At 44.2% G+C, this 15876-nt stretch overlaps 1 protein-coding gene and 1 long non-coding RNA gene across 5 annotated transcripts in view; one reads left to right on the top strand and one right to left on the bottom strand.

The window, feature by feature from the left end:
- Positions 1–15876, bottom strand: part of LOC105495709 (myosin XVIIIB) — a 300538-nt gene that overhangs the window by 130626 nt on the left and 154036 nt on the right. For 3 of the 4 annotated variants that reach the window (XM_071080310.1, XM_071080312.1, XM_071080313.1), the window contains exons 28-31: positions 12017–12141; positions 8844–8998; positions 4593–4716; positions 3495–3695 (exon numbers count right to left, since the gene is read on the bottom strand). In XM_071080310.1, the coding sequence (XP_070936411.1) occupies positions 3495–3695; positions 4593–4716; positions 8844–8998; positions 12017–12141 (605 nt within the window). The remainder of the gene's footprint in view (positions 1–3494; positions 3696–4592; positions 4717–8843; positions 8999–12016; positions 12142–15876) is intronic. The other variant, XM_071080311.1, reaches the window with a different exon arrangement.
- Positions 6345–11911, top strand: LOC139358700 (uncharacterized). Its single transcript, XR_011614013.1, has 3 exons — positions 6345–6482; positions 7428–7591; positions 11799–11911. It is a non-coding gene; the product is annotated as an uncharacterized lncRNA (long non-coding RNA).

The following is a 15876-nucleotide window of genomic DNA, read 5'->3' as shown; positions in this document are numbered from 1 at the left end:
GTGAAGTCATATAAAGGATTCTAGAGTGGAAGGCAAAAGAGTCATGAGTTCTAGGTCTAGTTCAAGACTTATACTTTCCTGATCTGCATGATTGACAGACTGGCCCAAGTCCTGGCTTCTCAAATTTTGTGGCACATTAGAATTACAAACGCATTTTTAAAACATACAAATTGCAGAGCTTCACCCTAGACCTACTGGAGTAGAATCCCCAGGGTACAGGGCCCAAGAAAGCTTTGAAGCTTTCCTTTATCTATCTATACTCTTTAATGCTATTGGACCTGGAAAAAGCATTTGGAACTCAATAGTGTAGATGGGTGAAATGGTTTTGCTCTGCGTCCCCACCCAAATCTCATTTTGAATTGTAATTCCCATAATCCCCACATGTCAAGGGAAGGACCTGGTGGGAGGTGATTGGATCACAGGGGGTGGTTTCCCCTGTGCTTTTCTCACGATAGTGAATGAGTTTTCACATGATGTGATGGTTTTATAAGGGTTTGACTGTTCCTGATTCACACGCCCTCTCTTGCCGGCCACCATGTAAGACTTGCCTGTTTCCCCTTCCACCATGACTGTAAATTTCCTGAGGCCTCCCCAGCCATGTGGAACTGTGAGTCAATTAAACCTCTTTTTTGCATAAATTGCCCAGTCTCAGGCAGTTATTTACAGCAGTGTGAAAACAGACTAATACAATGGGTTACCTTGTAGAAATTATAACTTTCTGATCATTTACTCTACTGTCCCAGCACCTCTCATCATGCCTTTGGAACTTCACAAGTGCTGTCCCCAACATGGAAATTAAGCTCAGAAAAAACAATCTGGGTCTTTTAAAACATCGATAATATTCCCTGCTATGCCGTGGTGAGGAGCAAAAAGGATAGTGTACGTGAGAGGCCTGTTACAGTTCCTGGCATAAAGTAGGCTCACTTTAAATGTCAACTTCATGCCTTTTTCTCCTTTAAAATGACAGGGGTTATGGGAAGATAATCCAAAACCAAGGAGCCTGAGCAAGCAACTATAATATTTCTTTTTCATTTTTTCTAGCCTCTTGGATATTCTTGACATCTGCAATACCATTTATGTCAAACTTATACGAGTTAACATAAAATTCCCTGGAAAAAGTATTGTATTATAATCAATAAATATCTACTGGATGTCTACAAGGGCACAATGCAGCCTGGGGTTATGGGTGAAGCTGAAGACGGATAAAAGTGTTGAGTCAGCCTCACCTCCTGGGTGAACTGAGCGCGGAAATTCAGGAAGTTGCATTAAGTTTTGGGTCCCTGAGGCCAGGGTAATATATTTTTTGCTTCCAAGCATCAAGTGGTTCCCCAGTGGTATCTTAAAGAGTTAACACAGTTTTTCAAAAGGGCTTGTTTTATTCTTGGCTCTGGGAAGATCCTGTTCATGTAAGGAACACAAGGAACACTGGGTTGCTACATGGCACTGCACCGTCATCCATGCCCTTTAAAGACCTACACAGATATTCCACCTTCTTCACAAACCTTCACTGATTCATAGCTGTGGCTGGCAGGAAGCTAGGGGAGAGATAAGGCTCCATATTTGATTGTACAGACAAGGAGACTGATGTCTGGAGGAAACAGGGGTTGCCTAAGGTCATATAGGCAACAAGCTGCCTCAAAGACCCCGTATTACAGCTCCTTGAATATCCTACGGGTATCCTGTCTCCAGGCTTTTGCACAGGCTGGTCCTCTGCCCGGAACTCTCTCATTCAGCCAATTCTCATTCATCCTTCAGCTTCCCACTTCAGTAAACGTCACTTCCTCTAGGAATTTTTCCCTGATCTCTCCCTCAACCCTGCTGTCATGGCCAGATCTTCAAGTTTAACATTCCTCTAACACTAAGCATGACTATAAACTTTGGGAGGGCAGAGATTGTGTCTGTCTTATTTGCAACTGCACCCTTAGCATCCACAGAGTGCGTGATGCAGAGGAAGTACTTAATGAATACAGGCTGACTGAGTAAAGGACTTGTCAGCGATAAGGGCTCCTTAGTGAGCATCCAAGACTTTCCGGATCGTGTTCCCCCATACCCATCACCCACATGTCTTGATACTCACCAGGCTCCATCTTGATGGAGTAGTGGTCAGCAAGAAGCAAGAGCTGACCCCTGGCTCCCCCAACCCCTGTCCCACCCATCCCCACTTCAGTTCAACAGAGCTGCTCAGAGTTCATCTGCTTACACATTCACGACACCCGATCACATTTTCTCGCATAAGGGTGGCCCCAGCATTTTTTTTAAAAACACTTTAAAGTAATTGCCTTTTACAAAATCCCACAAGAGAAATTCGTTTAGAGCCAAGCATCAGAAAAAGCGTTACTTCCCCCAGAAAAATTTTGTTTGTTTGTTTGTTTGTTTATCTCAGGCATGTAACTCACATTTCCTGTTTCTCTCTGACCACCAGGAATTGTAGAGCTAAAACTGTTACATGTGTAAGACCATCTGTTTTGCTTTATCTGCATATTAATTTGCTGCCCCCACCGCCCCCCTTAGTGTCAATTTTAATTTGTACTTTTCTGGTTTGGATTGTTTTATTTATAATTTTTGTATTCTATCATACATATACCTTGTAAGCTGCCTCAAATTATTTATAGAATGAGGTAAATAAACAAGCATATAAATAAGCAAGCAGACAAATAAAATATTCATCTGGTACTTTGCAGAGGGTGTTGATACAAAGTATTTTATATTTTTGTCTTACTCCCTTTGTTATTTTATTATTTTATTTTTCCCAAAGAGTAGCACTTCAATCTGCCTTGAAGTTGTGTACAATGCCTGGCACATAGCAGACATTCAAGGCGGTGTGGGGTCAGATGGCATAGGTTCCAAATCCCATCCTTCACACTTTCTCCATGTCTCTGAGTCTCAACTTCCACTTCTGAAGTGGGGATAATACTAAGATCTCCCTACATAAAGTTCTTGGGGAGATTCATGAGATGTGTGGGGAGAGCTTAGGGCTGAGGTTAGTACACAGACAGTACTCAATGAAGGTTAGATATTTGGTCAACAGCAATTTATTGAGCATCAACTATGTACCTGGCCTCATTCTAGGCTCTAGGATTACAGTAAGAAGCCAGAGAAACAGAAAAACAATTTGACTTCAGGAAGCTTATATCCTAATGAGAGTGAAAGGCATAAAGCAAACTTTTAAAAAAATACTATCTAATATGATGGCAGGTACCACAAAGGAAAGCAACCCAGCTAAGGAGACAGGAAATGAATGTAACATAGTGGGAGCTATTTGCAAGGTGATTAAGGCAGGCTTCTCTGAGGAGGTGACACTGAACCTTGCAGGAGAAAACTGGATCAGGAAGGATCTGAATGTCAGCCTTAGGAGCTTAAAAGTTCCCTGGGATAAAAGGGAGCCACTGAAGGATGAGGAGCAGTCAAGTGAGGCACCCATGTCGTATTTTAATAACATCATTCTGCATTGGAGACATGGAACAGGGTGTTGCCCTGGGACAGGGCTTTCCTACCTGCTCCAGCTGCTTGATGGTGTTTTCCTGCTGGCTCTGGACTTTCTGTTGCTCCACGGCACTGGATTCCAACTTCCAGAGCCTCTCCTTCAAGCTAGCAACGCAATTTTCCCCCAGAGAGGGTGACCCTAGCAGCTCCCGTTTATGGTCCTGTAGCATCTCCACCTCCTGCTTCAGCTGCGAGGCTTCCTGCTCCTTTTGCTACAGAGACAAAGGGGACAGAGGTCCGGAGTCACATGAGTATGTCTCCCTCCTCCTCCAGAGATACCTCTACAGTCAACTGGGGCTGGAGTGGTGCTTTCCACTTTCCAGTGCCTGCCGTCTCCACCTGGACTGCACGGCCCCTCACAGCGCCCCCAGTGGGACACCAGCAAGGGCTGCTCTCAGTACTGCTCCTACAGGCATGGAGCTGGGGATGGGAGGTGGGATTGGAGTAGACTGTCCCTAGAGTTCAATCTCAGAGCACCTACAAGAAGGGTTGACCCCATTTATAAGGGAAGTGGAGGCACATCGCTAAAGCTTCCCTGTGTGCCTTCTGAGGCTGGATTGAGATGTTGGAGCAGGGAGGCAAAGTGCTCAGAAATGACTCTTCCAGGTTAGAAAGTCAGCTCCAGGATCAAATAACTCTTGGCTAGATCATGAAGGAGCTGAGTACCAGGCTAAAGTGCCCAGAGGTTCTCCTGCGAGTAGTAGAGAACCACAAAAGGATGAGGAGCAGCTGAGTGAGGCACCCGTGCTGTATTTTAGTAAAATCTCTCTGCACTGGAGCCTGCATGGACCAGGGCATTGCTCCTGGACAAAGTTATAGCTAACTCATTCTCTGCTGAGCCTGTCGTACCTCCCAGGTAAGCACCTCGGAACCTGTGCAGGTAACTGGAGCAAGATCAAGACATCAAGATTGCTCAAATAAAGGCTGATTATCAATTTGCCAGCCACTGTTTGCTATTTTATTAAGACACACTGGGACCCAGCTGCTTGACAGACCAGGATACCCTTGTGAAGTTTTCTCTCTGTCACCATTTGCAGCAGGTGCACGCTGGAGTTTCCTGAGATTCAGCCACCAAGAGCCAAAACAGCTCTGTGTCCCCTATCCCTTACCTTCAACTGCTGCTGAAGCTGGCCTAGCTCCCACCGGACACTGGTGTTCTCCTGGGTCACTTTCTCACGGAGACCCTTCTCAAACACAGACTCACCTAGGGCCTGGGCCAGCTGCAGGTCAAACCTGTCCAAAGCAGAACATGCGTCAGGGCTCTGTAGGCAGGTGGGTAGGGGAGTGATTGAGGCAGGGGCAGGGAGGGGCTGCAGAGAGGCTACTAGATTCCCAAGAACCATGAGAAAGAGAGCGAAAGGAAGAAGAAAGAGAAAAAAAGAATGAGGAGTTGGAAATTTTTCTCAATGCTTTTACGTAAGGCTGTGGATGTAGGATGGGAATCTGAAAAATCACAGAGCAATTTTTAGGGTTTAGATAGAGTGGCCACAAAAATACTTGAACTTATTATTCTAGATTTCTCCCTCGCCAGAGTCATTCTGACTGAATTTCCACCGTTAGACTGAAACTTCTGCTGCCCTCATCAGCTCCCTACTAAAATGCTAATCTAAATGCTAACCCTAAAATCTAATAAAAATAAATGGACAAAAATGAAAATAGAATAAAACTATATACAGATATAAAGGATATATTTTTAAAAATGGCCAGGTGCGGTGGCTCATGCTTGTAATCCCAACATTTTGAGAGGCCGAGGTAGGAGGATCACTTGGGGCCAGGAGTTAAAGACCAGCCTGGTCAACAAAGTGAGACCCCATCTCTATTTTAAAAATTTTAAAATGAAAAAAATTTTAAATTTAAAATTACCTGGGCATCGTGGCATGCACTTGTAATCCCAGCTACTCTGGAGGCTGAAGTGGGAGGATCACTTGAGCCCAGGAGGTCAAGGCTGCAGTGAGCCATGATTGTGCCACTGCACTCCAGCCTGGGTGACAGAGCAAGACCTTGTCTCAGAAAAACAAAACAAAACAAAAAACCTGATCTACCTGGTCTGCCAGTCTATGTCAAGGCCCCTTAAATCTATCAGGTCCCATTTGACATCCACTATTTCCTAACCAGTGAGCAAACAAATGGATGTAAGTAGAATGAGGATATTCTACATTTCACATTTTAACATATTGTCTGGCTTATACTCTCCTGTGCCACACTAAAGCATGCTGATTATTGATAAAATGATGGACATTTATACATTCTTGTCCTCATTTGTTTCTCAAGCAGAAAACACACAGCCTAGTCAGTCCTACTGAATGTCATCCAGGGAATTAACGCCTTGTTAGGGGCCCTCCTGCCCTTCTGTGATGACCACTGGGTGAGAAGCACTTCCTGGATGTTACGTCACTCTGTTCAGTTGTCTCAGCCTCCTGGCAGTATCACAGATGAGGAAACCAATAGAGAAGCCCTTGCCAAGCCTCAGTAAGGTGTGACTTTGAGTCACTTGCCCTTGGCCCAAACAGGAAGTCCCATTGCTCCAGAGATCTTGATATGGCAGAAGTGGGCATGGGGTTTGGCCTTTGGTGACAAGAAAGTCTCTCTTGTTATAAGATTATCCAATGTTCCTTAATATTAGACTATCACTCAAAGTCTCAGACTCCTGAGAGACCCAATCATAAGGGAGCCCTCCTGTTGGAACAGCTCAGGAGCTTTCTGATTGGCTGTTGGTGACATCATCCAAAGGGCACTATTTGCTGCCTCTGAATGGAAGCATTGTGATGAGCGTGATGATCCAGCCGTCCCAATGTGCCACATCCTGGGCTGGGATCCATGTCGTTCTTACAACAATTCAGCAAGAAACATGTCATTCAACCCATTCACCGAGGAGGAAACTGAAGTTCAGAGAGGAGGAGTGATTCGGCCCCAAATTCCAAAGTGGTGGAAGTGGATTTGGGCTCAGCTTCCCTAGTGTCTTAGCTAATCTCCCATCTACCTGTCCATTCCTGGGACAGGTAAGGGAAGACAGTGGGGGCCAGACAGTAACTGATGGTGCAGAGGAGTCCTTGACTTAACAGGCCACTTGACGCCAAAGAGTAGCTACTACAGACCCCAACTCCTACCAAACAGCTCACACTGACCAGCCAATCACCTGAGGCCAGAGAGATTTGCACACAATCTTCACCCTGCTAAGAAAAGGCCTTGGGTCCAGCCTCCCTTGAGCGTGGGAGCCAGTGAGTCTAGCCAGGGCTTACCTGGGGTTTCATCAGCCCTCAGAACCAAGCTTTGTGACCCATAGGGTAATCATGCCACAAACAATCCAACCAAAATGAAACCATTCCAGGCCACTCTGAACTTAGAAGCCAAAGTGGCAAACAGAGAACTCTACCAATGGGGAGACGTCCCTCTGTCCTGGGCCCAGCAAACTCAGGAGGCAGCTGCATCTACATTTCGATTAAGCATTGAGAGATGCAAGGAAGTATTTACTGACTTCTAGATTTTTCCTTCACCATAATCATTCTGCCCAAACTTCCACAGTTAGACTGAGACATAAACGCTAATCTACCTGGAAAGGTAATGCCTGCTATCTGCAGTTGGCATCAAAACATAAATTAGCTTCTGCCAAGAGATGGTAACAGAGCAGAGGGCATCACAAGAAAGCTAAGTTTTGAGAGGAGGACATACAAATATGAAGAAATAGGAACTTTCCTTGGAGGGGTATCCTGGGGAGATTCATAAGTCCCTGTAATGAGGGATTCTGTCCAAAGGGAAAAGGAAAGACCAGAAAGATGGAATTTTCTGGCTGTGCAAATTCCAGAGGCTGGCTGAAACCCTCATCCAGGGCTGAAACCCTCTGTTAGGCCTTTCAGAACAGGAGTAGAACCCATAATTAGGGGCCAAGAGGGTTACAGCGGGGAGAAACCTGGGGAATGATGGAGTCCAAACCTCTTGTTTCACAGACAGGGGTATATGTCAGACCCATTCTTCAAGATCAGATGACCTGTTAAGTCCAAGGACTCATCTGAAACATCAGTCGCTCTCTGGCCCAGAGAGATGGTGTTATTTGCCAAGGTCACACAGCAGGTGGCCAAGATGGAGCCAAGCCATTTTCCCTACTGCAACGGTAAGGTTCAGCCAGAGCACCCATGGTGAGGTGGAAAGGGGAACAGAGTGATATATCAATAAACGCAAAATAAGCCTTTCTTATTTTGAGGGTGGAGAGCAAGCTAACGATCCCCCAAAGACCTTTTTCAGATGAAGAAGCCAGCTCAGGAAAGCTGAAGGATAAATAAGAGAAATGATATTTAACGCAGATCAAGTTCAAAATCTATGCCACCTCCATGGAAATATAATTCTGCTTCCTACTTCTTGGAAAGGAGGCAGTTTCCACAAAATCACGTCTTGGCTCACGCAGGAACATTTGTCTGTATTTTGTCATGGGCCTTCTAAAAGAGGCTGCTTCCCACCTATTTGCCTTCTGTGACATCTCCCATTAGGTCTTAGCTGGCTCAAAACAGGACCCCTGTATACCTTTACCCTCACCAAGTGAGCTGGAGAACTTCAGACACAGCCAAGGTGTCCAAGCATCACAGGTTCTGAGGTTTTGCATGAAGAAGCCTATGAGTGTGCGAATCTGGATACAAATCCAGGCTCCACCATCACTCCGTTGTAACAGCAACCCAACGGGAACGCAAGTATGGGAACCACACTGCGCAGATTCAAGATTAGCATCTTGCTGGTGCACAAGGCCCAGTCTCTGCCAGAATGGCTCATATGATCTAAGAGTCCAAATCCTAAATGAGAAGGCCATATTTTGGCCATATTCTCTAGCCCAATTTTCACCAATGGAAATAGGAACCAGGATCAGTCCACTTAGATGTACTGACTGCATCATTCAGTCCGCACCACAAGGGGGCGATCTTATCCCCAGCCTACGGGTAAGGAATTTGGCTGGGAAGGGCTGAATGACCTGCTCAAGGTCGCACATCTAGAAAGAGGCACCTTCAGGACTTGAATGAGATGACTTTAGTATCAATACCTGGGCTCCAAATCACCAAGCAGTCTTGACCCTCCACAACAAACCCTTCGCTCGACAAATGGGGATGTTAAGGCCCAGAAAGGCAAAGAAAGCTCCCCAAGGTCACACGGTCAATTGGCAACATAGCTGAGGCTGGCTAAGAGAAAAGAATCATTTCTTGCTGGATTCTTGGGAGACCCATACAGGAATAAGGTGTGAGGGGACAGGGAGGAAGATTAGAGCAAAACAAGAGAGTTGAAGTGAGGGAGTTAGAAGGAGAACCTGGATACCCGAGAAGACCCCAGCTCCAATGTAGCCCACCCTGGCAGCCCAGGTGATGGTGAGGGATGCAACTCACTTCTTCTGCTTCTTCTCCAGCTCATGGTTTCGACTTTGTTGGTTCTCTAGCAGGACGCGGGTGTCCTCCAGGTCACAGGTAAGATGGTGGCACTTCCTCTTCAGTTGGTGAGCCATCTTCTTGGCCCCATCATAAGCACTTTGCAGCTCCCCGAGCTGTAAGAGTAATAGAATGAATTACCTGGCTCTGTGGGCATGGAATGCGCTTTTTACTTTGTATTTCAAGGAGTTGCTATTTCCAAGGTGTGTAATGAGAAAACAGCAGATGCTGGAATGGGGAGACCCTGTCTTGACTACCTTCCTCCTGGGCCACCTCCAGGATGCTACTTTTCCGAGCCTCAGTTTGCTCAGGGGTAAAGTGGGGATAATTCCATCACTCTCTTAAGGTTGATTTTACTTTAAATCTCCAGCCAATGCTCCCACAGACTTTACCTACCCTGCCTCAACTTGATGACCCCCTGAGCCACCAGATAACTCATATCCCCACCAGCCGACACGATCGGAAGGGATATGTGAGGATTAGCCACAGAGCAGCCAAAATGACACACCTAAAAAATCTGACCTGGAATCCCAAGTGACAAGCCTTAAAGGTTAAAGCAGCAAATGGTACTTTGCATGGACTGAATTAACACCTGAATGCACACGGCCTTAAACAAACAAACATAAAGACTCTTGCATCTTCCTCCAGGAAACACTCTCCCAAATGTCCTAGTTTAGGTCTGGGAAAGAGCAGAGCGTGCAACTCAGCACACTGGCTTTGAAGAAATGGCCTCATTACAGAATTGCTTTAAATAAGCAAAACTCTGAGTTAATGAAGTCTGTAATTCTAAATTCAGTATTTGAAGGCAAATGGGATGTTTTCTTATATTCTGCCGCTCAGAAAAGGTTGCAGTTTTATTACTTTTTAATGTATCATAAACATCCCCCTTCCCTAGGGAAACTGACTCAACTTTGTAATTTGTTATTAAAGAACTGGGCTGCTTTCCTGCAGTTGTCCATCTGTGTTTATCTATGGTTCAAGTGTCTCTTGAGGACCACGATGCAATGTTCATCTTGAAAGTGACCACTAAAACCATCACCACCAGCATAAAGGATACCAAGAGTCACTTCCATTGTTTATAAAATCCCATGTGATCTCACCCAGGCCCACCTCTGCAAGGCAATCATATGATACTTTTTGTTCACGTTGAGAATAGAATAGATACACAAATATAACCTCCACCCTATGGCTCTTATATCGAATGGGAGAGACTATGAAGTGCGTAGGCAATTACAGTACAGCATGATGAGGCCTATGTTTTGGGAGACAACTCAGGGACTCCCAACTCAATCTGCGTCAGCAAAGACTTTCTGGAGAGAGTGACATTTAAGCTAAGATCTTAAGAATAGTTGGAGATATCTAGGCAGGAGAGAAAAAGAAAGATTGCTCTGGGAGGAAGAAATAGCATATGCAAAGTCGCAGAGGTGAGAAAGAATCAGACATTTTTGGAAGGAGAAAAAAAAAACGGAGTGTGGCTGGAATCAATGCTGTGCTGGAGTCGGCTGGTACCAATTTGAAAGAGATGCACAGAGCCAATTCTGTGCATCCCTTTCAAATTCCATGTTAGTGACATCACAATGGTAGTTTGAAATTGGCCATGCTGGGAGTATTTACACCAGGGAAATTGGCAAGTGCTACAAATCAGGGCTTTTTCTTTTTTCCGGAGTCATTTACTAGCACACAATTTGTTAGAGTGTGAACTGGTTAGAATGTAGATGAGGGATAGTTGGAGGCCACAGAAGACAAGCAAAGAGACTAAACTATCTGTACATTCATCTAGAAAGGCTAGATAAGATTATATATATAGATAAGATTGCATTAGATTTGTAATGTCACCTTCAAGAAAGAAGGACATTTCAGGATATCAGAAATGCAGAGGATGCAAAGCCCTAACAATAATGGTGCATACTAATATCATGGCGGCGAAGATGAAGGGGAAGAACAGTTGATAGATCCAGAAATGTCCTTTAGGATAGAGGTTTGTGTTTCAATGTCTAGACAGAGACAGAAGACAAGGCTCTGGGCTCATGGAAGGTGAAGAGTTGGAATGAAGACCGTTGCACTGACAAACCCCTCAAAGAACTGCATGCACCTCAGTGAGAAGAGAAAATAAAAGCTCCACATCCTGGCCTGGAAGGTGGTAAGAAAGCTTGCTTTCACCCTGGATCTAGGTGGGTGAAGAAGTACTCTCATAAGAATTTTAAACCCCAGGTCTAAGCCTCATGTGGGTTTAGAGATCCAACTGACAATTTTTACACGCTGCAAAAAATCTGAGACCAAGAATTTAGCATGATCTCAGGGACTGCTGCCAAAGAAAGTGAAAAAGGGTTTCTTCTAGCAGAACACACCCACGACCCTGTTATCAAAGGGCTCCCATCAAAATCAACAGAATGTTAAAAAAAAATTAAATCTCCTGCTGAAGATTAACTCACGATAAAAAATAGCTAAACACACACACAAAAATTCACTGGGAGAGAAACAAAAACAAAACATTCCACAATGCAGAACACCTGGGACTACTGCGGGAGGAGCAGAGAAACCTGTTGAAGATGAGCTCAAAAACAAAATTTACAAAACATGCAAGGAAAAAAATCCACCATGAGAGTCAGCATACTTTATGATCACAGAACAATCTGAAAGAGACTCTGAAACATTCCTTGGCTGCAGTGTGGCAGGTGGTTGAGAGGAGAGGCCAGAGGCAAGGAGGACAGCTAGGAGGTTGTTGCTTTGGTCTGGATGAGAGATGAAGGTAGCAGATTAGAACAGAGGCAACAGGGAAACGTGACAGTTTTAAGACCACTGATAATTATGTAATAGATAAGAAACATGAGTTAAAGTGACTTCCACAGGGTTCATGTAGAAATGGAACTGGAACTCAGATATCCTGAGTTAATATCCATGTTCTTTACACCACAGAGCAGTCTCTGGATAGAAGATCCACATGTACAGACAATATTTTTCATGTCTCCCAGTGACCAGCATTTGTAATAACAGTGGAGATGGAGAAACCTGAAGTGGCCGGTATCCTCTTCCTCCCTCCCCAGGGTCAGCTAATACCTCGATCACCCACAGTGGAGGTGAGAGCTTGCCCACTCTCTGACACTTCTGTGGCCCAGACTATCCCCACATCTTACCTTTTGCTCCAGCTCTTTCCTGGCTGTCAGCTCCGAGTCCAGCCTCTCCTCGCATTGCTGCAGACGCTTTCTGAGGAACTCGTTCTCCATCTGAGCACAGTCGAAGCGCATTTGCCACTCGTCTGCTGTTTAACGGAGTCAGGGAGACCAGGATAAGAGGCCAAATGAGTGTAAGGCAAGAGTGAGAGTGGCTCTCCTCCACTTTCTTGGCTCTTGGCATGCAATTTCACAACATTCACAGAGCCCCTGAGCTTCAACCTTGGACCAAGAAACTATGCTTTAACTCTGAGTTTTAAACAACGCTTCCTTCAGGCAGCCTGTCCTGACCACCTCCAACTGTCTAAAGTTCTTGACTGCTCACTCTTCTAAGGTTGGTTGCCTTATACTGTTTAGTTGTCTCTATAAGTACATTCATATCTTCCCTTTTCCAAGGAAATTTCATAATCCTTAAGGGCAAGGGAGCTGTTTCAGTCATCTGTGAGTCCTTCACACCCTCTGGAAGAGTTCCCTACAAGCAGATTCCCATACATGTTGATACAAGCTCATGGATTGCTTAATGAACCTAATACAATAATCAGGTAAAAAGAGTCATCCTACTAGCCAAATTTATTGGGTTGTACAGAGTATATAATCATTGGCTGTTGGTCCAATTAACAAATAAGTAAATTAGCAATAATTCAAGACTACTAAACTGGTCAGAAGATGTCTCCACAAGATAAGATGGACACCAAATCCTTCGATTTGGTAAACATCTCAAAAAAATTATTGGCTGGTTTGATTAAAACTGTTAGACTGATTAGAATGGGTTATTTTAGGTTGATACATCTTATCTTTTGACTATCTGCATAATAGAATAATGCCCATTAAGTTAATGAAGCTGTGGAAAACATTCCACAAGTGGATGACCAAAGATAAAGACCATCCACTTATTCACCTATCATCCATCCATCTGTCCTTCCATCCATCCATTCACACACTCATTGAGCACACTACTTTGTACAAGATGCAAGGGACAGTGAAATGAATAAGAAGCCATATCCACCTACCTTCCAGAATAATCAAGCAGGGGAAACAAGTAAAAAGACAGCTGAAACCTAGTATGATCAGGGCTTTCATAAAGAAGCTTATAGAAATCAAGAAGAGAACTCAAATTAATAAGACAACAAACTTGTTTTGTTCATCATTGTGTTCCCAGAGTATACTATAATGCCTAGCATTTGGTAAATGCTCGACAACTTCCACTGGAAAGGTGGAAAATTGAATGGATAGGATGTTTGACTAGATGATAGGGTGGAGGATTAATGGATAAATAGTTGGTTGTGTAGGTGGAATAGTGGATGGATGGATGGATGTTACTGTAGACAGAGAAGTGGGTGCATGAGTGGATGAATGCATGGATTGAGAGATAAATAAATGGTAGGGTATATGGATAGGTGGGTGAGTAGATGGGCAGATGGGTAGATGGATGGATGGGTAGATGGATGGATGGGTGGATGGATGGATGGATGGATAGATAGATGGATGGTAGGATTAAGTTCTTGAAAGAGGTGACCTCAATAGAGATTTCTACATCATTAACCAAATGAAGGATGGTATAATAATAAAGAGTTAAAGCTTGTTCAAGCTTCCACCAAGGTAAAAACATCATGATGGGAAAAGCACACTATCTCTCCACCAGGAAAAGCCTCACAATCACAAGCAGCATGGCCTGCAAAAGTAAGAAGCAGCAGCAGAAAGCATTTCTGCAGCTTCCCATGTACTCTGTGCCATGATGTGCTATAGAGCAAGTGGCATGAGTGGGCAACACGAACAAGAGGGGAAACTGTTCTCCTTCAAGGCTCATCTCTACCTCCAATCTCCCTGCCCATGAGTGCCACCCTTAATCAACGTGTTTTCCTGAGTTTACCTGATCTCCCCATTTATTTTGCAAATATCTTGAGAGCAGGGCCCAATTAAAATTCCTCTGTAACCCCCACAGTGTCCAGCTCAGTGCTGAGTGCATATCATAAAAGGTTCTCTTTAAATATTTAGCCATGCATAAAGGAAAACATATTTTTTAAATAATTCACACTCCATCTTGAACCATAGAGATGGCTGTGGTACCACTGCAATGATATGATTAAAATGTTTTACTGCTTCTTTCAAATTTCCTATATTTTAGACATTTTCTATAATGAGTATGTATTACTTTCATAATGAAAAACAAAATATTTGTGGGTTGGCTTCTTGGAATGAGCATCCAGAGCTGAGAGCCCACATAGCATTGTGACTAATGTGCTCATGAGCTAAGCACATGTCCCCCTCTCATTAACACCCCAGTCTTAACAGAGGAAAACAAACTGGGAAGCATTATTTGGACATGAATCTCACGCAGATGGAACTGACACTGGCGTTCCTCTGGGGATTTTTTAGAAATTACCTCCAAGGCCAGAGATTGGACCACCCTACTGATTCTATACCAACATGTTCCCCTCTCCCTATGTATACCCTACCTTGTTGGGTCTTGCTTTTAAGAGAGCCTCAAACTCATCTGTATTAACCTCCCCGGTAAATGCCTGCCACGGGGGTAGCCAGGATGGAAGAAGAACAAGAATTCAACAGAAAATAAATACGCATTGTCTCTTCTCCACAGACCCCTGATCTCCATTCCTCTGAGTGTCCCTGACATTTCAAGGGCACAAATTACCTGGACACACGGAGGGAATAATGCTGACATTTTATAGAAGCTGACACACTTGATATCCTTCTCACCCAACTCCATTAGGCTGGGGAGGCACAGTGACAAGCTGGCAAAGACGTCACCGGGCCATCCAATCACAAAGTCTCCAGGAAACTGTGTAAGAAGGACACCCCCAGAAACTCCTGGCACGACTGAACAAATGTATAACATCCCTGGTTAAAACCAAGAGTCCTCTTGCCTTCTCGCCATTCAGTAACTGTTGAGTGTCTGACACTGCTTTACCCTCTGTGAAATGGGGAGAGCTGTAGTTTCTGTTCTGCAGGTTGCTATAAGGATGGACTATGATCTCATTATTCCTCATAATAATAACGGTAAAGCAGCTATTAGCTATTCATCACTCTATGCTATACATGTGGCTAAACATTTTCTATCAATTATTTAAGCCAACCTCCATTTGAAAGAGGAAGAAACTGAGGCACGATTTCTTTGCCCCAAAATCCAAATCCAGAAATACAACTTCATAGGTTCCAACTTTTAACCACTAGACTGCCTTCCTCAAAATTTATATTCTGTTTTTATTTGTATTTTTTTGAGACAGTCTCTTGCTTTGTCACCCAGGCTGAAATGCAGCCTAGGTCTCCCAGGCTTAAGCGATCGTCCCACCTCAGCCTCCCAAGTAGCCGGGACTTCAGGCGCAGGCCACCACACCTGGCTAAATTTTAAAATTTTTTGTAGAAATGGAGTCTCACTATGTTGCCCAAGCTGGTCTTGAACTCCAGAGCTCAAGCGATCCTCCCACTTCAGCTTCCCAAAGTGCTAGGATTACAGGTGTGAGCCACCACTCCAGGCCTCTGAAAATTTATTTTTAAAATATTCACATAAACATAAACATACCTTGCCTAAAAAGCTACTATTTTAAAATCATCACTTGCATTAAAACTAAACAGCACATATCATATGGATAATTTGCTATCTAGGATATTGCTGGATTGTCTGATCAATATCTGCTTATTCCATTAGACTGTAAGTTCCAAGAGAGTAACACTGTGCCTGTTTGCTCTGCCAGAGTCGCAGTCCCTCATGCGATGTCTAGCACCTAAAAAGTGCTCTATCTATGAGTGACTGAATAAATGGAAAAGACAACTTTGCCCGTCAGCTTCCAGCCCCAAGGGTCCCAGGC

This window comes from Macaca nemestrina, chromosome 15 (assembly GCF_043159975.1).
Source record: "Macaca nemestrina isolate mMacNem1 chromosome 15, mMacNem.hap1, whole genome shotgun sequence".
NCBI lineage: Eukaryota > Metazoa > Chordata > Mammalia > Primates > Cercopithecidae > Macaca > Macaca nemestrina.
Note: the sequence above shows the minus strand (reverse complement) of the source record. Positions and strands in the feature narration are given on the sequence as shown.